We start from the raw sequence: 22,316 nt of genomic DNA, 5'->3' as shown, positions 1-22,316 counted from the left end.
CAATCGCTCCTCAGGGTAGATGGAGGCGGCGGCTTCGAGGAGACGTCTTGGCAGTGGAGGCCCTCGAATGACACGGCGGTGGTGGGCACTACGTGTCAGTTTTGTTGTCAAAACATTCTCAATCTGAGATATGGGTTTCCCTACAAATAAATAGACGAGGATCTGTGGTTTGTGGATCACGTGAAACCCCTACAAAATAAGTACATGTGGTTTTGCTCAGTTAACTCATTCTAAAAGAACCAGAAGAAGTTGTAGGCTGACTGAAAAATCAATACCGACATACGCAGAAGCAAGCCATGCAAACATTGAACCATATTTATTTGTGGAGCAGCTGATGCTAATTCTTTGATAATTTGACTGGTCACCACACATCTTTGATGCATCGAAGCTCAAACTGTATGGTTGAAGTAAAAAACCTTTGCAGAAACAGCTGATACCAATTCTATTCTGCTAATAAAAACTGTCAGGGTTGCGCGTTGTAGTTTTTTCATCACTGCAAGACTTGTATTACAAAATTATTTATACAGTAATAACAAACGAGACAGGTTACGGTCAGAGTGCCTGTCAACGACAATATTCTCAAATACTAGCTACCACTGGAATTCTGTTGCACTATGTGTCACTTGCACAAAAATACATATACTGACCTTTTCTTGATGGTAAGCGAATTCAGGCTTTAAATTTTATAGTACGCAGAGACGCGCGCAATATCTGTTCCATACTGTGCTACTGTTTTACTACTTTGAATACATGTGTGTCTATCGCCTTTGGAAATTGAGCTTTGAGATGTTGTACCCGAAGAGAACGGCAAGAAGGATGGGGAATGCCGCCAGAACAACAGCCGCCAGCGGCAGCAGGTCACGGCGAAAACCAAAGTAGTCTTTCATGAATGCTGGGACCGATTTGGTCTCTCCAAATACTTTGATCATCCTGCCATCGTAATCCCCGAACTGTGAGGTGAATAAGACCCTTAGCGCCCATGACATTGGGGAGACGTAGTAGAACCATATCCACCATCTTGGTATTTGCTGCCATATGTTTATGAAGTCTTCTTAAGCACCATCTTGTTTTATCTTTACTTGTAATGGTATACATACTAGAGTTTAGGTGGGTTCACTTACAGGCGCAGGCACGATGAAGCCGGACATGAGGTTTTGTAGGGTGTAGAACATAGATGCAAGTATGGATGCAACTTGGATGTTGGGGGTGAACGACACCACCACCATTCCCATGTAGACGAAGCAGAGCAGTGTGCAAAACATGGTGTACATAAACCAAAAGAACTTAGCTGCTGTCCACGCGTACCCTATCATCGGATATGCTATCAACATGAACAGCACCACCTGCATCAGCACATAAGGCATCTCCATGGCAACCTATCTCCAGAAAAAAGATAAGTCAATGTCTGCATGTAGTAGTGATATAATCCATCTGAAAAAAACTTCATGTGATTAGCAGGACCTGCGCAAAAGAGTAGGCCCAAGGAGAGTACATCCCTGCAAATCTCTCCCTGTAAACGACAGAACGCTCAATGGAGATAAATGGCATCACCGATTGACAATTGTTGATGCCAGTGAACAGAGTGATTCCATACATGCACCCCAATATGGTCAAGAGACTTTGCTGGTCGTTTCTACCCTCAAACAAAACAAGCAACTTCAATCATATGCTTCTCCCATATTTGCATGAGTTAAGATACATAATCAAGAGATGGTTTACATACATGTGATTGATGTTGCCTTGCTGCCAGAAGAGTGCACCAAAGAAAATGCAGGATAATGTTATGAACACAAATCGCACCAGGTTGTAGGAAGGGGTTCTCCAATACGACAAACACTGCTTCCAGAGGCAAGCTTTGAATTGCTCCCGAAACTTCTGTGGAAACCGTGTCGCGAAATGGAGGTCAGTCATACCTGGAACTGGTACGCTTAACCGCTTTACCACCATGTCCTTGTTCCTTTGATCACCAAATTTACATACTGGTTAGCACAAATATTTTGTTAAGCATGGCTGCCTAATTTTGTTTTTCTCAAGTACTATGGAAGGCTGCAAGCACTACGTTCTGTTTGACATGAAACTTTTCTTTGCATAATCGATCTGGTAATGATTATGATTAAGATGACACTATTGCTGACTGAGCTAGTTCTTTGAAACTTACTTGCACATTGATGATTCCTTGTACAATTGTGCAAAATCTGCTCCCAGTTGAACTTCCATAGATGTGGAAGTAACTTCTAGCATCCATGTTGATGGGTTGTAGTTGTCCTTGATCCGGGGAACCCCAGGTATTGACTAGAAGAATAAAGAAAAAATATCATCAGTTAGTATATCACAGCAACTGGGGAGAAAATTCAGGTGGTGGACTTGGTGGTGAATTGAGTATAGCCTCCTCTAATCAAAATATAGTGCAACTATGATTAATATCGCTCACCACTTCAAGTGCTACGTAGAATACAAATCATGAGGACTAAATGATGAGGTCAAAAGTATACATAACTTCTTGGTTTTTCAGTTAAACAATGTATTAAAAAAAAGGCAGCCCGGTGCATGTAGCTCCTTCTTGCAGGGTCCGGGGAAGGGTCCGGCCACTTTGGGTCTATTGTACACAGTCTTTCCCTACATTTCTGCAAGAGGCTGTTTCCAGGACTTGAACCCATGACCTCATGGTCACAAGGCAGCAGCTTTACCACTGCGCCAAGGCTCCCCTTCTCAGTTAAAAAATGAATATATCCTTAAAAATAAAGAAAAGGATGAAAACAAAATATTGTTAGGTTTGTTTACTCTAAACGACAGGTTTAGGTTTGTTTACTGTAAACGACAGGTCTAAACTGACTTAAATCATATACAAATGGGTGATGTAAATCATATGCACATTTACTTAGTCGTTTTGTGCAAGGACGAGTTGAAATCACTAATTACCTGGAAATATTGGATGACCTCACATGAATGGTGTCCAACTGCCCCAGCATAGATCAACTCGCCACCCCTTTTCATCAGCATCAACTACATATATATTACGAGCTAATTAGTAAACATGGCGCTCCACTTCTATATGAATTATTCTGGTTAAGAAATTTATGATCAACAATGTACCCAAAATCACAGGAACTAAGGTTTAGGCTTTGGTTGAATTGCCCGACAATTATACGTTAGAAAATACACACGTGTATATTTAAAAGTAGAGTTGCTTTTGATACAGAACTTTAATACTTATAAATGAGAACGTATGCAGCTGTTATCGTATACATCTACTTAAGTGGTACTGTTAAACCCAACCAAGATAAGTGTTAATAATACAACCGAGTTCCGTCTCATAAACCAACCAGGATACATATGTTTTTCTCTTTTCTCCAATTAATCTGGGAATTTCTACCCCATAAACGAACGTGTCAGCTCTTTTGAACAGCATGCTTGTTGATAATACAACAGAGTCCCGTGTCATTTTTTTCAAAAAGTCAGAAAATTATTATTAGCTTCTCGAAAACTTAGAACAAGTAGACTCTGTCTTGGACTTAATTTGGGGTCCTTTAAGTAGCCTGTTAGTGTGGCCTGATTTCAATTCCGGTAGATAAAGTGCTAAGGGTTCCATCTGAGGTAGCATGCAATTCGTTTCATGTCTGATGGTTAATGTCAGATCTTGGCTTTATAATTTCAAGCTAAGGTAGCCACACTTGGTAATTTATGTTACTTCTTCAATATAATCAACTTATAATACATATATATGAAAAGTCTATATTATATTATTTTTTACTCCTTGAGAATTATTATTTAATACATTCATGTCTTGGCGCCTAGAAAGAGAATCTTGAGCAAGGTCAGAAGTACATTTATGTAAAGTAATTACCTCCTCAAATGCCTCAAATATATCGATACTTGGTTGGTGAATGGTGCACACGACTGTTCGACCTGTATCTGCAACGTTCTTGACTGCACGCATGACAATAGCAGCTGCCCTTGCATCCAAGCCTGATGTAGGTTCATCCATGAATATGATTGAAGGATTAGACACAAGCTCGACTGCAATAGTGAGCCGTTTCCGTTGCTCTGTCGATAGTCCATTTACCCCTGGTATTCCAACCAAAGAATCTCTAATTTCATCCAACTCAATTGTTTCAAGAACTTCATTTACAAATTCCTGCAAGGGAAAGGAACACAGGTAAGCTCACAGTTTCATTTCAACTGTTCATAGCACGTAGGAGACTAGGATACAAGTATGCCACCCTGTACCCTACGCTTGTAATATATTTTCATATATTTTTGCGTATTTGTAGCTCTTGTTTTGTTAAAGAAATAAATATAGCTCACATTTCTTGCTTTTGAATCAATTTCTGGTGGAAGGCGCAACCAGGCTGAATATGCAACTGATTCACCCACTGTGATTTGTGGGGAATGAACATCAGTCTGTTCACAGTAGCCTGATATCCTAGCAAAAGTTTGCTGGATCTTAGGATAACCTCCTATTCTTATATTCCCTTCAATAACACCACCTGTTTTCCTTCCAGCAAGAACATCAAGGAGTGTTGTTTTTCCCGCTCCACTAACCCCCATAAGGGCTGAAAGAACCCCTGGCTGAAATGCTCCTGTTATATTGTGCAGTAGTTGTAGTTTTCTTTCCATAAAACCATGCTCCCTCATTTCCTGCAACGAGGAAATACTTAGGTATTAATTATCAGCCCTTGATATGGCTTTAAGCTCTCAGGTCATGTGTTCATAGATATTCAAGCTACATGAGCATTACCGCGGGGGTGTCTACATAGTAGTTGACGTCTTGGAATGATATTGTAAGGGGTGTGAAAGGCAATACCATCCTCCCTGCACATAATAAGTTAAATCTTGATTGTATTCCATCAACGGTATGAACTGTGTTTAGTTGCACCATGTAGAATTCAACTAACCAGTCCTGTTAGGTGTCAAAGCGGTTTCTGCTTGTAACTTAGGCATCCCATTTTCCGCATCTTGGTTCCTTCCACCAAATGTGGCAAGCTTATTGCGAGAGATAATAGCACGAGAAGATCCTGGAACTGAGAGGTTCAAAGGACATTAGAGCAGATGGAATTTCTAACAAGAGCAAACAGGATGTTTTTATTAACGGAAGTACTTATTTTTCCAGCATATGCTTGATCGGGTTCACAATTCATGTGATATTGCTAGAAAGAAAGTAAAGTGTTTTAAGTTATTTAGCCAATTAGCTTAATGCAGTTTCAGCCATGTCGCACTTACTGTCTTTAATGGTCAAGCCGATGGCAAAGCCTACATTGAACAACAAAGTAAACCCAATCAATGCTCCAACTGAGATCCAGTAGAAGTAGCTGGAGAAGTCTAGCGCTTGATCCATTAGTATCCTCTTTCCGAGTGTTACACCAGATAACGTCATCTATAAACAGCAGAAATTTCAGTATCGTTTAGGATTTACATATTTTTACAATTAATTCATATTTCGTATGCCAAAGTGTACCTCTAACCATCTTGACGCCGAAAACTCATTTCCAGCTAAGCTTATCTCACCGTAAGACAATGGAGATAGCCAAAATCCCCATTTTAGCCAATTAGGCAAAAGTGCTGTAGCAATATGACACTGAAAATGTTAGCGGTGCTTTTTAATAGTTGAGCATGACGTGCATTTTTAATAAATTATGACTCGTCATTTGTTAGCAACATGAAGTCTATGAAATAAGGGAGTGTCTTACAGCGAGGAATTATGAAACCTCCAAATAGAAGCATGACTATAAATGTCAATGTACCACAGATTGAAGCAACCACCATCGTTTGACAGTATGAGGCAACACACCGGAACTTTGATAATGTTACTGTGTGGATGAGGAAGAGGATGAGGAGCTGAGAGAAAAACCTAAGCACAAGAATAATGCATGTTAACACAAAAGGCTGCATCTGAAAACCTAGGTTTTGCGGAAACAATGAAAGAGAAGTAAATATGGTGTTAGATCAGCGAATTTGATGTTTGACTTCAGTACACCAGATCAGTGCAAAACCAGTATAAACAATGTTTTACTTGTACTCTTTTCACTTGGGTGATTATAGTCAACATCTGAATGACTCAGAATGGGTGAATGGTGATACCGAATTACAGAAAATGCTGATGTGGTTGAATTAGTGATTCCTTCCCACTAGTTAATTAGTTTCTACAACAGAATTGCAATTTTACCTAGATGCTTCTGGGGTATAACCAATCAGGTAGTAGGATATTGATGTCCAAGCTACTGATTCAACTAAAGAGACTGGAATCTTTAGGATAAAAGATGGTATCGCATAAGCCCATGCAGGATAGAAGTAGTCGTCTCTCTGTTTGTAGAAGACTGGAAGTCTGTTAATTGCCATGGCTAGCTCAGGGAATCCATTCACCATCAGCAGAAGAAGCGCATAGAAGAGTGAACTCATATAATAGTTAGCATGAATTCTGTCAACACCCATATGTGTGCGCAGAAATACTGTCCCAGTAATAGCAGCAATTAGTCCAAGCTGCAGCGAAAATATGAAATATGTTGAGAAAATATGTTAGTTTGTGGTGGTCATGTTGAGAAAAGTGAACACGACATAGCTGAAAATTCCATCCATTTTTATAATTAAAGCTGGTCCTTGTATTAGCGACTGGTCCTTTTTGGTTTTCTGTGGTGCGACTGCACCTGTACAAACTTTCTACTCCTAATCTAAAATGCATCAGCAGAGCAACTGCCAGTTACCGCCCAAAAAAATGAAAACTCTAAAAGATACTTTAACCAAAAACACTATAGCTGTGGCGCTGTAGTTTAGGTAACGATATAAGCAAACTGGCATTTTAAGTCCTCAAATCAAACTGTGTGGGAACTGAATGCAGAATAAGATGCTAACATGCTGGGCAAGTTCCTGCTGTAGATTTCTATATGGTCCGAGAGTTCAATGTTCTCAGTGTGCAGTCCATGTACCCTGTGTTACGCAGTCCTAATCCTAAATATTTCGCAATAGGCCAGACCTAGGATTGTTCATTTACAAACTAGAACACATTTTACACTCTAAACACCTACCATGCAACATTCGACATAGCACTGTAAAACTAGGCACAAAGTCTCCATGAATCAATCACATCCCCCCCCCCCACCCCCCCACACACACACACACAAAAAAAAAAGATAGCTTCGACATGCTTACCTGGATGGATTTTGTTATGTAGATGAAGGCATTCCTTTTCATAAGAAGGAGCTCCCGTGCAAAACATGCCTTGACGAGATCCCACTTGGATAACGAGTAGATACTGAAGGACAGGGCATTTTTATGTCCTTTTGATTCATCATACGGCTTTGAAAGCTCCCCAGCAAGATTCTGACCACTTTGAGATGCTTTGAACTTATCACAGAATTGGTCAACTGTAACAAAATTATATCCTTCTTCAGTGCGGCTCCAGTATTGTTGTTGATCTTTTTTTGACAAGACCTAGGTATACATAAGTTGTTAAGACTGGACTACTTTATGATGGTAAGCAAGAGTACAAAAAAGCATGGCAAACTCAGGTTATGCCCTATTACCATATATTAGCAATGTTACTTTCATTGAATGCACATCAAAACTATAGGTGTAACTCTTGCACTTTGCATAAATGTTGAAACTCGAAACATGTCTGTACAAGAGAATTGCTATTTGCATTATCTATGAACATATAATGTCCAGTACTGTTATTATGCATGCACTAAATGATATGCATAATGCAAATAAAATTCGACATACAAAATTTGCATTCTGCCTGACTGTACTGAGAGGAAGACCCACTATATCATACAAGAACTAGAGAAGCAGAAATTTCAGGTGGGGTATGTCTTACTTTTATTATTTAGATAACGGGAGCTCTTATTATCCCAGCCCTCCGTATCATAGATGCATGCGGCCAAACATATTACAGAGTTAGCATAACTGTTTTAGAAACTAATAAGCCAATCACTGGCACAACACCCAAATCGAGGTATGTCTTAATGTTTAGGTGAAGTCCAGGTTCCATGTGTATTGGATTTGCTTTCCTTAATCTTGCGAAATAAGCACCATGGCTTGTCGGACGACAGGGAGAATCATGCTTTACATGAACCCCAAGATGCTATTGATGCCTATCTTGTCAAATGTAAACTAGTATATTGCTAAATACCTCTTGAAGGAAGTCAGCCCCCCCTTTTCTTTCGGGACACTTGAAGCCACACGATTCAAAGAAACTCATAATGCAGCTCTTAGGACCATGGTATACGATTTGTCCTTCAGCCATCAAGATAATATCATCAAAAAGTTGGTAAGTCTCTGGTGCTGGTTGAAGGAGTGAGACCAGTATGGTAGACTCTGATATATGAGCTAGCTGTTGGAGACAAGAAACAATTTGGAAGGTGGTAGAACTGTCCAGCCCAGTTGATATTTCATCCATGAAGAGTGCTTTTGATGGTCCTACTATCATCTCTCCTGCTTTTAAGAATTTTTATAAGTGAAAAAAAATAAGCATCCAGTAACGAATAAATTTATAGTATTATTTATCCTATATACACCAAAACTGAGGGTGGTATTGCATAAACTGAATATAACACATTACTAGCTACATTCTAGAAAGTAGAGAAAGATCATGATAAGTTGATTCATTCAGGCTTGTGTGCTTTCATTACAACAGACATTTATGGTTTACCATACCCCTTGTGTTACATTTGCTGTGGCGAGAGCTTCATATTAGTTCATGGTAATAATAAAGTACAGAAAGCATTGAGAAAATGAATTAGCCACGAGAAAAGGTGTGTACCTTCCAATATGCAGTTAAGGAATTTTAGTCAATGAATTGCACAGTTATTTATTTATTTATCTTACAAAAAAATCATTTACAATATTATAGTTGAGATAATAAAACCATCCTGAAAATGTCGTATGCGTTGTAGATTCACCTGTGGTTAGTCTTCTCTTCTCACCGCCTGAAATACCTCTTCTCATGGCATCTCCTACTAGTACATCAGCGCATATGTCAAGCCCCATTATCTGTGAGCCAAGAATAGATTATGCACATGAAAAACATTGTGCGCTGGAACCAGTGAATTCTTCTTTGAACATTGTTTACCTTCATAATGTAGTCTGTTTGCATGCTTCTTTCTAAACCTTCCACAGATATTGCCTATAAAAAAGTGCAGAGCAATTGAAAATGCTGCAGGTAAACAGAACTGATCTGTACACACATGATATGATTGCTCTCTTTTTTTCTAAGAATCAGTAGGAAAGAATCCACTGAAAAATTAGGATGACACTTGGCAGAAAGATGGTGTTGACAGGTTTGATTCAATATTATCAGAGAAATGGTTCCAATGGGCGCACTCAGCTATGTTACACCATTATAGCAAAATAGGTCAGCATTTACCTTCATGTATGTATCTATGTTGGGGTCAGGAGTGATCCCAGCCTCCTTCTCCCTTCTAATGACTTCCTTCATGATTTCTATTTTGTACAAGAAATTGAGAGCACTTGGTTTAGTAGATATAAGGGGTAATTTGCTTCAACTAGTTAGTTGCCTGCTGTCCAAATTATTTAGCCAGGTCCCTAGATAAAAAAAAATCACCTGCTCTGCTGCCAACGCCCTGGAATCTTGCAGAGAAGTCGAGTGTCTCCCTGACAGTCATCTCAGAAACATGAAGATCATACTGACCAATGTAAGCTGCTGTCTTCTCTGGAACAAAATCTTGCAGCTTGACACCATTGTACTCAATTTCTCCTGTTACCTATGCACCCACACACACATAGTATGTGAGTAAAGGAAGTACTGAAATACACGGCATACAGTATTTTTTCTGTTTTCTGTGTGCACTTTCAGACCTACACTGTGGACTATATGCTCATTATATGAGTGACCAAGTACATCTGTCATTGGAAAAATAGTGGGGATACCTTGAGATTTTTCTTGAGCTTCCCAGCAAGTGCTAGCAAAAGGGTGGTTTTGCCACAGCCTGGGGGTCCAAGGAGAAGGGTCATCCTGCATGTACACACAGATTGGTGTTGCATTTGCATACTGATGATGAGATGATGCGGAATGAAGGAAAGAGGGAATATCGATCAGCAAGTCATGGGATATATAGAAGGAAGAAAGCTCACCTGGAAGGTTTGAGGATGCCGGTGACATCTTTGAGGATGTGGATCCTTTCTTGGTTACGGTTGAAGCCGAGCATGGTGGTGAGCAGCTGCAGATGGCAACGGTGGCATTTGAGCGAACAGGTGGCGAGGTGAGTGGTAAGTTTTGGGTACCGAGCGAGAAATGCAGATACTGGGCAGTATCGCCGTTTCTTGCTGCCCCGGGTAAATGGGTCTCTCGAGCAAACAAAATGAATTGCTTGAAAATTTTGGATTTAAATGCTCAAAGTGTGGGTAAATATTGTACCATCTCTCGTCCAACGTCATACCTCAGTGGTGCAGTGGTTATGCAACCGTCCGTTGAAGGTTCGATTTCCCAGTACTGGACATTTTTACTATTCTGAGTGAACTCCATCTCCCCCCCCCCCCTAATTTCAAGTTTGTGACTGATATTACATGATTTCGTGAAAATCATCAATTTATAATTAACTTAGCAAAATATGCGCCACATATTACCCCATTTTATTTTATTTTCCCAATTTCCCTGTTGACTGTGCATGCCACGCCGGTGGGGGTTTTCTGATTTTGCAGCTCGCTTTTTTTACAAAAGCGAACCGAACCGCCTTGGAGATCCAGACGAGATGGGCGATGGAGCATCGGGCTGGAACCGCCGCTGCCGGAACTGATGTGGTTGGATCCGGACAAGGGGCGTTCCAGTCGCCCCCAGCTGGCTCCTTTGAAGTAGAGAGTGTTGGCGAGCATGACCGTCGTGGACGAGACGACGGAGACAGGAGGAAGGATGTCGCGGATGAGCAGGTTCCTCACGCCCGCCACAAAGGCGTTCACACGTTATCGGACATGCCAATTCGCACATACCATCTGAAGGGCGGATACTGTTGTCTTCACACGTTGAGGGACGGATGTTGCTGGCATTCACGCGCTGCCGTTCGTCGCGGATGAGCTGATGAACAAGGGCGGTCATGCAACTTGCGGATTTCCTGGGTGCAATGATTATGTGTCTAACGACTAGTCGCGCGACTAGTCTAGTAGTTTCAATCAGACTGTCGACTAGCTTCTTCGTGTAGACTAGCTCGTTGAGTTGAGCGATGGAGCGACTAGTCTGGGTGTTTGAGTTGATCGACTCAATTTGGGAGGGATAAGTGAGCAGCACTCAGCCCATGGAAGGGAAAAAAATTACAACCCTAGCTTTTCGGGCTCGCTCCACAATGAGCTGCCTCACCTAGGACCAAGCCGCCGCCACCATCCATTAACCCCGTCGCCGCTGCCACCCACCACCGACGCCAGCAATGGCCAGGAAAAGTACGACGCTCTCCCTTCACCGGTTCCCTTGCTGTTCTCTTCTGCTGTTGTGCTCCTCCCTTGTTGCCCTCCTCTGCTAATGTGCTTCTCCCCAGGATCAGACTCATTTTTATTGTACTTTAGTATATATTCCCTCCGTCCCAAAATTCTTGCCTTAGATTTGTTTAGATATGAATGTATGTAGTCACGTTTTAGTATTAAGATACATTCATTTTTAGACAAACTTAAGACAAGAAATTTGAGACGGAGGTAGTAATATACTATACCAAAAAATACATAGAAGCACTTGGGTGCCGCACCCCCTATATTCAAAAATAATTTAGTAACTCAAAAGAAGTCAAAAATTCACAGAGCTTTTTATGGAATCAAACACAACCAAGTATTGCACTTGTATAAAAAGATGGAATGAGTCTCATTGTATCCGGGGCCAAAGATTTGACAAAAAAGGCTAGATACAAGTACTATACATGCTATATTGTCGTCATAAATTTGTTTTTTTTTTTGCCCTTAAGTCAACGAGAATCATTCCTTAGCCAAACTTTTTATACTAGTACAATACCTGGTCATATTTTGTTCCAAAAAAGTTCTAGGATTTTTTTTACCTTTTTTGAATTACTAAATTACCCGAGTGCTCCTAATCTGCTTCCAATGCCCTCTAAACTGCCAAAACGTGTTATATTCAGGAACAGGCAGACGTAGTACATACCCCCCCCCCCCTTTTCTTTTTTACTTCACATATAGGATTTTTCTTAAGTCAAACTTCATAAAGTTTTACCAAATTTATATACAAAATTATCAACATCTACAATAGTAGAGATATGCAATATGAAAGTTAATTCAATCAAGCAACTAATGAGATCGATTTTATATTGTGAATGTTGATGTTTTTTCTATACTTTTAGTCAAACTTCACTATGTTTGACTTACAAGTCTTATATGTGGACTAAAAAGAAACAGAGGGAACACCAGGTATTAGTGTTGATGAGTATTTTAAGTTGAGTACTACAGTATGCTGTCAAAAAAAATTGAATGCTACAGTATTTTACCAACTAATTAGTCTGAGTCTCAACCTTGGCTCGACTCCTCGACTCTTGCCTGGGTGAGCACCCAGACATGCCAGCTCGCCTCCTCCTGGCTCCTGCTGCTTCATGATGTCGAGCTCGCGGGCTTTGATCCAGAGCAGGCGCTCGCGGACCTTGACGCGGAGCAGCTACGCTGCTTCGGGATGAGCCTGAGCCTGAGCCTGAGCGGCGTGATGGCGGTGAGGAAGGAGACGAGCGCGGTGACGCACTTGGCGACGGTGAGCAGCAGGACGAGCACGAAGGAGTGGGGCTCGTAGGTGAAGGCGGCGAGCAGGTGGGTAAGGCCGCAGACCACGATGGAGGCCCCGAACTGGAGGCGGCCGGTGCGGGAGATCCGGGCGAAGAGCACCGCCGCGGACGCGCCCCAGCTGGTACCTCCCCTGCAGCACGTCTGTCTTCCCCTCTGCCACATCCTCCATTGACTTCCCCCTCCTCCCTCTAAGGCTACTCGATCGAGTCCAGCAAGAGGCCGTCCTTACGCCTCTTGCTTGCTCTGGGCGCGGGAGATTGGGCCCGTCGGATGGCAGCGGCGCGCTGCGGCGGGCTCTGCCCCCCTCGCGTTATCCAGGGCCTGGACGTCGGGAGGGACGGATGGGATGGAGGAGACGACCGCAGCGGGAACCGAGAGGAGCACGAAGGTGCCCTGTTGAGCGCGTCGCCGGCGACGAGATTGTGGAGGAGAGCCGGACCGCGCCCGGTGCCCCGCCGGCTGGTGCCTCGCATCATACGGCCTGTGGTGACCGCCGTGCCGGCTGGCTGTGGGCCTGTGGCCGCTAGAGGCCCTCCTCGAGGTCGATGGGGTTGAGCGGCGGCGCCCTCGTTCTCGCGCGGCTGCCGGATGCGGGGCAGAGCGGGGCTCGGTCGTCCGGGGCGGTCCGGTCCTTTGTTGGGCGCGGACCAGGACAGGTCGGGTCCGGTTCGCTACACTACGAAAACACATATACTACTCCCCTCCGTGCGATGCGTCCGTCTGTTAGATCGAGCCGTGGATCTGACGTCATAAAAGCATCTCTGGAGATTCCGTAAAAATGTCAAACCTTTAAATTAATGATACAGGTTAAAAATTGCATAGAATAAATTCTGTAAAATAACATATATCCTGTAAAAGAATATAGCGTCATGTATATGTATATTAGAGCGTAACTTGGTCATATGGAGGATTCGAGCCGTTTTTTGAAGATCCCGTAAAACCGGTCAATGCTGGAGCAGGGCCCTGGCGACTCCACGTGCGAGCAGCGAGTAGGCGGAGGAGCTTGGCAGCGACCGGCTGGAGCATCGTCAGCGCACGAGGCGTGCCGGAGCGTCACCAGAGTGTCGTCCAAACTTCACCGGAGTAGGTAGCAGGTCATATCCGGCGGCAGGCCGAAGCGGTGTCATTCTGGTCGGCCGGAGTTCGAATTCGTTCCGTCCGAAATTCATTTTAGGACACATGTATATTGTTTTTTAGGGTGGTGTTTTACGGAATCTACTGGAGATGTTGTAAAGGATCAAGCGTCCTTTACAACATAGCTGTAGAAAGCTTTGTAATGAAAATTATATTTCAAAAACGGCATCGTTTGTTCAACACCACTTTGCAATATAGTTGATGTTGCAGATTTTTTAAGGGTGATGTTATAGTAAAAAAGACCGTCATTGATTCACGGTCCCTGCATTGTGCACCATTATTGTTTGCCACCATCGATTACAACATTGCGGTCATTGCAAAAGCCAAAACAAGATCCTTGTCGCAAAAAAAAAAGCATCTGCAGATCCAAGCTTGGGCGCCATGGCCATTGACAAGCTCATGCTAAGGTTGGCCCCTTCATGGTAAAGGTGATGCACGGAGGAAGATTGAAAGAAGACGTGTTGTGGATCGTGCCAGGCGGGGACGCATTAAAATGTGAGGCATGTCACACATGCCAACTGGAGGGTTGTGTCAATGCGAGCGTGCCAGACAAGCCAAGCGGAGGGGTGTGTCATTGTGATTGTGCTAGGTAGGTCAAGCGATAGTTTAGTGGCCGACAAGCCATCGGGCATCGGGATGGCCCTAGCCAGTCTTCATTGCATGCTCGCGGCACATCAGCTCCACCTTCTTGGCCTGGCGCAGTCTTCGTCGCATCCGCCTAACAACAACAATCAATCGCGGTTGTGGACATCGCCATGTGCCGCCCGCCTTGAGCCAAGCAAAGCTCGGACTCCTCCAACCCCACTTTGAGGAGTTGGTCACTGATTGGTCCTAGATTGGTCGATGGACCACATTTGTGCGAGCGTGGAGTCTACGAGGATCTATGCTAACATGACATCTGAACTCGCGAACAACGCCTGGTGTTGCGTGCCACCTCGGGGGTTGTCGTCACTATGGAGAAACCACTAGAGGTAGCAGGTGATGCGGATGCACGTGTTGGTCATTGCCGGGGAGGCGCCTCCTCCTTCTTGGCGACCAGGTACCACTGGCTCTTGGACTGACGACGGGCGCCACCTCCTTCCTATAGCAGAGACGGTTGCACGGTGGGATGTGGGATATGCCTTAACGCGCAACTCCTCATTGATTTAGACGTCACATTTTGGTGGGAGCGGGGATGCCGGATTACGAAGAAAGTTGACTACTCGAGCTTCCACACATACCCGTCGCCCCGTTCGTGTGAACTTGGCCAGGAGGGCCGACTGTTGTTGTTCCTCATCGTTCAAGGAGAACACCTCAGTCTTGACCATGGAAGTGGTCGACGCCAACGGGCCTGAAGACTGTGGGCGGCGACACCATGATCCGGCGCTCTAGCGCGGACCCAAAGGGCTTGTGCCCCGAATCACTTAATGTCGTAGAGCTTGCCCATCGCGACGGCCGGTTGTGGAGGTGTGCAAAGGAGAGGAGCAACGATGATGTAGGTAGGGCATTGCTTTCACCATCTAACTTAAAATAGTCGTGGTAGGCGAACCGGTGCCGCTTCAATGCAGGTGCAACGGCTAGATTAGGCTTCTCGATCCCCGCGTCATTGTGAATGTCATTGGTATTGAGAATTTTGAACGCCCGAACATGTTCAAACATTTTTTTTACGACTATCGCTGGATAATAAAAAGTTATGCACACATTCTCAATCCAAAAATTTAGGAGCGATTTGGTGAGCTACGTTGGAGTTCTGATAGTATGATTTATAATTTAAATACTTTCTTTGTCCTTAAATATAAGTTATTTTAGAAATTTTACTACAGACTACATATGGATGTATTTAAGCATATTTTAGAGTATGTATTCACTTATTTTATTTTGTATGTAATCTATAGTAAAAAATTAGAAAGACTTATAGTATTTAAGAACACAGGAAGTATTTTTTGTTCCTTGTTTAAGCTCTCCCATCCAGATTTTTTTGTGGTAGCTTCGCCACTGGCCGCAACGGGTTAGCTATCACTGTGCTAGCATATGTAAACAATGAGTTTAATACCGAACAGAATCAACAGCATAACACGTTACTGCTCACACATTTTGTCTTTGAAATTTTAACTTTTCTTCCTTGAAGTCGATGGGAGTTTTTCCTTTGTGAAACCCTTTATACGAGTACAACAGAAGCTCAATTTTCTTTACGATTGTTTTTGGAACCTTTTCATATTTTTTCCTCATATTAGGCGCAGGAGAGCCAAAGAATATTTCCCTTCAATACCTGTCTATTACTCTATATGGTACTCCCTCGTTTCAAAATAAATGACTTAAAAATAACGCAAATTTAAGTCATAAGTCATTTATTTTAAAACGGAGGGAGTACAGAATTGTAAATTTAAAATTCATTTGAAATATTTCAATCGGTTTGGTCTTCTAAAAAAATCGAGCGGTACATGGACTGAATGGCACTACTTTGGTTTCACAAAATATTTTAAAAAAATTCACTAAAGACTGCCATATGAATGTATATAAATTATATTTATTTATTTTGATTCATATGTAGTCATCTAATAATTTTTTTAAGAAAATTATATTTAAAAACAGAAGGAGTATTTGACAGAACCATGGTAAGCGCTAATTGGTAAAAAACAAAAAAGACTTACTATTCGATAGCCAAAATCTCTGGTGGTAGAGAAGAGAAGAGAAGAGTAGAGCGGCGAGTTTAACGAACGGATTACCGAGAGCGTGGAGATGGCGGAGTTGAGGAGCGTGGGGAGCGGCTTGCCATCGACGACCTGGCACTCGGCGTCGACGCGCAGGTTCCGCCATCGGACCTCCACCGTGGGCTGCCGCACGCCGACCCTGTCCATCCTGCGTCGCTGGTGCCGGAGCAGGCGGAGGTTGTCCTCGTGGATGTCGGAGATGAGGGTGTGCACGAGCTCCCGCCGGTCCGCCGCCCCCAGCCGGCGCACGTCCACCGGCTCCAGCGGACGAGCGCCGTCGGCATTGAGAGGGAGCGAGGTGTGGAGCCTGTCCCAGGTGGGCAGCCGGTCGATGGCCGCCCATTTCAGCTCCACCTCCTCGTCGTGGTGTTGCTCTCTCAGGGAGGAGGAGGAGGTGGAGGAGAGCGCCTCCCTCAACGACGACGACGACGACGACAGCGGGAGAGTGCTCGCAGCTGACGCCTTGTTCGTCTTCTCTGGGTCAGCTAGTGCTGTACCGTCTTGTTCCTCCTCGCCCATCTCCACCTTGCTCATCGCCTCCTCCTAGCTGCTCAGCTTCCTCGCCAGTCGCCACCTCGATCCTTAATTTGTAATGTTAACAGTTGATGAACCAACGGGACTATACATTCTTTCTTTTATTTAATCAACAACTGGCTTGATTGTTATTATGACGCCGTTGACTATACCGAACTCCAAATCTCTCCTTTTATAGTTAAATAACTACAGTACAGTTACATGATACCATGAATCTCTGCTCAGTGGCTATAGCTACCACATGAGACATGACTGACAATAAAAATATCGATCCAGTGCAAGCTAAGCTTCCACCAATTAGTTAACTCGATGATGCCAGAGAATCTGTACACACTTCTTCATGTCTGCTCCTGCACCGATTTCCTTGTCTTCTTCTTTTGAGTGGCATCCAACTCCCACCGCTTTCGCACGCTACCGCATCCTAGGATACTTGCTCTACACTACTAGTAGTACTCTACCATTAAGAAACGGAGGGAATACTGAAAGGAAAGCGGAAGTACAAATTCCTAGCCACAAATTGGTTGTTTACTTCTCCACAATCGATATTGGATTTCAGATAACAGACCCATTTAACGTCCAATTAGCACACAGACGGGCACATGCGCCCGTACTCGACTCCTGCTACTCCGGCGTGCGCCTCATGTTTATACTCGATCGCCGAGATCTCGGCCTTAAATCAAGCGTATCAATATATTCTACTATATGTAGTGTGCCTCGTGTTATACTCGATCAGTGAGATCTCAGGGCTTATCAAGAGCATCAATCGATCAGCATCAATGGCAAGTTGGGACGACAACACTCGAGAATTTTATTTTTATGGTGCTTCTAAGGTGTCGAGTTGTAATTTTTCACAATGAAAAATTAAAATCTTATCTTCATTGGTTATGTCTGTCAATTGTCTTGCTAAAAGAATTGTTTTGAGAATTTAGAATTTTTTCAGCACGAAAACCTAAGATCTTGAATCGGGAGACGACATTGATTAAGCGCATTGTTTCCTTTTTAAAGGCAATGTTTTTGAAGATATTTTATGTTTTTCGGCTGTTGTCTTTGATGATGGTTTGAGTGCTGCTGCTCAGAAAAGTTGATCGCTGTGGCAAGGACTTTGTATTCTCTTTTTTCTTTTCTTTTTATTTTCTATTCAGGCTATATGCATCTTAGATGTCTTTGAAGCATTTTGTTTGTGCAGAGACCGAGTGTAATTAATATCTTTATGATATTAATATATTTCTCTTTTCAAAAATCAATAGTAGTCTATTATACATGTACAATTATTAGAGACACACATGCGACGATCAAGCTCGATGCATCCATTACTTGCATGCCTTCGACTAAGAAGGGGAGGGAAAACAAAGAGAAGAGACCTAGGATGTCACAGTCCCAAAATAATTGATTTCGGACTTCGCAAAACCCTAACGATTCGAACTCAGGGGCTTGTACGAAGATCTCTCGTGGGCTCGCCTCACCCAGCCCGCTACTCGTCGGAGATGGCAAAGAACTCACTCGATGGTGAGGAAGATACAGAACACGACAGTTTACCCAGGTTCGGGCCGCTGGGAAGCGTAATACCCTACTCATCCTTTGGTGGATTGCCTCTCGTGGAGGTTGATGGATGAACTAGTACAATGTTCGAAGGGGAACAAGGGAACATGCTCCCCCTGCCCAAAGCTGGTCTTCGCCTGCAAAGAGGCTGCCAGCGCTGCAGGGACGCGTCCAGGGGTGACGTCTGTCCTGCTGGCGGGCAGCGATGGCTTTGTTGCACCAGAAGAGAAACCTTTGGAAGATGCCTTGGGAACCCCGGTACGTCCTTGCCTCCTTTGCACTAAAGAGGAAACTGCACCGCCCTGTGGTCTGCTGCTCGCCTCTCCTTCCCACACGTCATCCTTGACTCCTGATGCTGGGCCTTGCCTCGGAATATTCGCCGCCCCGGAGGGGTCCTGACGAGGCCCCCGCGGGTCTCGATGTTGTTCCTCCTCGCGAGGCTTGGCCCCCTTGCGAGGGCCTTGCCTTGAGTGGTATCACGCCCAATCGTGCTTACTTGATGAGGTGGGCTAGCCCTGGGCCACAGTCAGGCAGGTCTGGGTACTCCCATTCCCAGAACGCCGATAGTATCCCCCGGGCCCACGACGCGCTCGGGTTGGCTTCTGGGCGAAGCCTTGAGGTCGGCTTGAAGCGCCGCGGGGCCTGAACGCCTGTGGTCCAGGTTTGGCGCGCGTCACGCGGCTGATGTCGGGTTCCCCTTGCCTTTGTCTCCGCTCGAGTTATCAGGAGCCTGACTTGTTGCGTTGGTCCATTATTGCCCTCCCTTCTCCCACACTCGATCTTCCTCCTCGGTCTCCAAGTCCAACCCGCGTCTCCTAGATCCAGCGTCGCATCGCTCCCTTGCTAGTTCAGCGATGGCGCCCGCCGGCAAGCACAAGCCAGAGGCGCAAGGTCCTGCCCCGGCTCCTCCGCTCCTGGAGTGCGCCCTCTCCAAGGACGTGGATCTCGTCCCCGTGCTTCCATGGACTGCGGCCGAGTCCAACGAGCACGGGCGGACCCTGATCTGGCCTGGCGCCATAGAGAAGCAGCCCGCGTCAAAGGTGGTATACTCCTTCTTCCTCCATAGCGTCTTCGCCGGGCTGGTGCCGCCTTTCTCCTCATTCTTCACCGCCATCCTGAATCACTACGGGATCCAGGCCCTCCATCTCCAACCCAACTCCATCTTGCTTCTGTCCGTCTTCGCTTTCTACAGTGAGGCCTTTGGAGGCGTGCGACCTTCAGTAGCCCTCTTCCGCCATTTCTTCAGCCTGCGCCTGCACGACGGCGCCCATTTGTCGGCAGGTGTCTCCTCCGTAGCGGCCCAGAGCGGCAATTTGCTCCTGAAGGCTGGGAAGAAGGTGGAGAACTTCAAGAATCGTTGGGTTCTCATGAGCCTCAAGGATGCCAACCCTCGACCGGAGGAGCCGAAGGGGCTGCCGGAGAAGACTTTCACGTGGAGCTTGGTGAAGTTCTCCGACCCTCGGGTCGTGCCCATCCTGGAGCGCTTCTCCCGCGACATCAGCACCACGAAGATGGCCGGTGGAATGATAGTGAAGGAATTCTTGGCGCAGCGCCTGGCGCCCCTTCAGGCCCATTCCAGGCCCCTGTGGGACTACCGGGCTGGTGACGACGAGCTCAGGCTCCGGTCCCAGGACCTTCCCACTTAGGAGCTGAATAGGGTCGTGGCAATCTTGATGGGCGGTGACCCTGGTGACCTTCCCAAGGCTCTGGGTCCGCTGTACCGCCTCGACGACCGGGTTGATCAAATCGCCGTGTTGCGTGTCTTCGATGAGTTGGGGCTCTTCCTGGCCGAGGGCTCTAGTCCGGTGGAGGTATCGCCGGACGACACCTCCGATGGGGAAGCCTCGAAGAAGACCGTCGAAGACTGCCCTACGAACGCGCCTCCCCCGTCGCAGGCCATCCTTTTGTGCGAGCTTGAAGATGATGATGCCACCGGCGAGGACTCCGCGGTAATCTCCTCGCGCCTGACCAGGACCTCCAGGGAACCCGCGTCGGCCCCGCGCGCCACGCGGTCCGCGTGTGTGCTCGCCCCCCAGAAGTGTGAGGTTGGGTCATCCTTGGCGCATCCCGCCTCTACCGCGGAAAGCCTGAGGCACCGGGCTCGCCCCCTCCATGGGGGGCCATGTCACTCCCGCCGTCGCGGGGGTGGAAAAGAAGAAGAGATGGATTGACCTCGAAGAGTAAGTTACTTGTCTTGGCACGCCTTGCGCGTTCCTCGTCCGTGCTTGGCTTATTCCCTATTTTGCCTGATGTCCAGGGGCGTCGTCCCACCGAGGGCGAAGAGGAAGAAGACATGCGTCAAGCCGAAGGGGACTCCTGACGCACCGCCGGCCCTCTGCAACGCGTCGCCGCCAGCCGATGGAGAGGGGGAGGCTTGCGTGGCGACTGATAACCCACAAGTATAGGGGATCACAACAGTTTTCGAGGGTAGAGTATTCAACCCAAATTTGTTGATTCGACACAAGGGGAAGCCAAATAATATTCTCGAGTATTAGCAGTTGTGAAAGGATCGATATGGTTGACTAGAGGGGGGGGTGAATAGGCAACGACCACTATTTAATTAATCTTAGCAAGTTAGGGTAAACAACATACGGGTTCACAAATATACAACAATGGGGTGAACCTTAATGAAGCTAACAACGAGAACCACTCAGACAAGTAAGAGATAGACAACAACATAAGCATACACAAAGTAAAGGTTAGAGATAACCACAAGTGGAACCAATGGAGACGAGGATGTGTTACCGAAGTTCCTTCCCTTTGACAGGAAGTACGTCTCCGTTGGAGCGGTGTGGAGGCACAATGCTCCCCAATAAGCCACTAAGGCCACCGTATTCTCCTCACGCCCTCGCACGATGCAAGGTACCGTGATTCCACTATAGGTGCCCTTGAAGGCGGCGACCGAACCTTTACAAACGAGGTTGGGGCAAACTCCACACAAAGCTTGGAGGCTCCCAACAAGACCACGAAGCTTCACCACAATGGAATGTGGCTTCGAGGTGACCTCAACCGTCTAGGATGCTCAAACACCCAAGAGTAACAAGATCCGCAAGGGATTGGTGGGGGAATCAACTTTTCTCTTGGTGGAAGTGTGGATCTAGGCCTTCTCAACCAATCCCTAAAGAATCAACAAGTTTGATTGGCTAGGGAGAGAGATCGGGCACTTTTGAGCTTAGGAAGCAACAATGGAGCTTGGGAGGTTAAGAGATAGGGTTCCACAGCTAGAAAAACCCTTTATATAGTGGGGGGGGGAATCCAACCGTTTTCCTACTCACAGCCCGTGCCTAGCGGTACTACCGCTAGCACTCCAGCGGTACTACCGCTGGCTGCAGCGGTACTACCGATGGCTGCAACGGTACTACCGCTGGCCCCCGGGTAGTGCATAAGCACTACCACCGCAAGAAAGTCTTCGCAAAAAGGTCCGTCCATGTACAACCGCTAGGCAGGCGGTACTAAGCTCCTGGAGTGATACTACCGCTGACCAGGGGCGTTACTACCGCCAGCTAGCGGTACTACCGCTGGCTGCAGCGGTAATACCGCTAGGGCTAGCGGTACTACCGCTGGGGCCAACGGTACTACCGCTAGGCCCAGCGGTACTACCACTGGGGGACCATTTGCAAAGAAGAAAGAAACACCAAGGCGGGAGCCACTCCAAAGTTGCCGGCAAGGGGGAAAATAGGTGAAGTGTGCGCGTGCAAGATTGAT

At 45.6% G+C, this 22,316-nt stretch overlaps 2 protein-coding genes across 5 annotated transcripts; both read right to left on the bottom strand.

The window, feature by feature from the left end:
• Window positions 1-634: 634 nt before the first annotated feature.
• LOC123395426 (ABC transporter G family member 41-like) lies at window positions 635-17,140 on the bottom strand. Of its 4 annotated transcripts, none has more exons than XM_045090424.1 (23): window positions 16,554-17,140; window positions 10,087-10,172; window positions 9,883-9,967; window positions 9,557-9,716; window positions 9,359-9,435; window positions 9,065-9,118; window positions 8,895-8,985; window positions 8,126-8,427; window positions 7,144-7,425; window positions 6,164-6,477; window positions 5,688-5,848; window positions 5,456-5,559; window positions 5,221-5,374; window positions 4,896-5,021; window positions 4,739-4,812; window positions 4,306-4,638; window positions 3,845-4,135; window positions 2,920-3,003; window positions 2,159-2,292; window positions 1,724-1,957; window positions 1,462-1,633; window positions 1,122-1,376; window positions 635-1,028 (listed from the first exon to the last, which is right to left on the bottom strand). In XM_045090424.1, the coding sequence occupies exons 1-23, from the start codon at window positions 17,070-17,072 to the stop codon at window positions 759-761; spliced, it is 4,362 nt and encodes a 1,453-aa protein (XP_044946359.1). In that variant the 5' UTR covers window positions 17,073-17,140; the 3' UTR covers window positions 635-758. The 4 variants fall into 4 exon arrangements, with proteins under 4 accessions (XP_044946359.1, XP_044946360.1, XP_044946361.1 ...); XM_045090425.1 differs by lacking the exon at window positions 16,554-17,140 and adding an exon at window positions 12,453-12,536; XM_045090426.1 differs by lacking the exon at window positions 16,554-17,140 and adding an exon at window positions 12,429-12,518.
• On the bottom strand, window positions 11,778-13,973 carry LOC123395427 (ethylene receptor 3-like). Its single transcript, XM_045090428.1, has one exon. The coding sequence runs from the start codon at window positions 12,874-12,876 to the stop codon at window positions 12,529-12,531; it is 348 nt and encodes a 115-aa protein (XP_044946363.1). The 5' UTR covers window positions 12,877-13,973; the 3' UTR covers window positions 11,778-12,528.
• Window positions 17,141-22,316: the final 5,176 nt, after the last annotated feature.

The sequence above is a fragment of the Hordeum vulgare genome, chromosome 5H (assembly GCF_904849725.1).
Source record: "Hordeum vulgare subsp. vulgare chromosome 5H, MorexV3_pseudomolecules_assembly, whole genome shotgun sequence".
In the NCBI taxonomy this organism is placed as follows: Eukaryota; Viridiplantae; Streptophyta; class Magnoliopsida; order Poales; family Poaceae; genus Hordeum; species Hordeum vulgare.
Note: the sequence above shows the minus strand (reverse complement) of the source record. Positions and strands in the feature narration are given on the sequence as shown.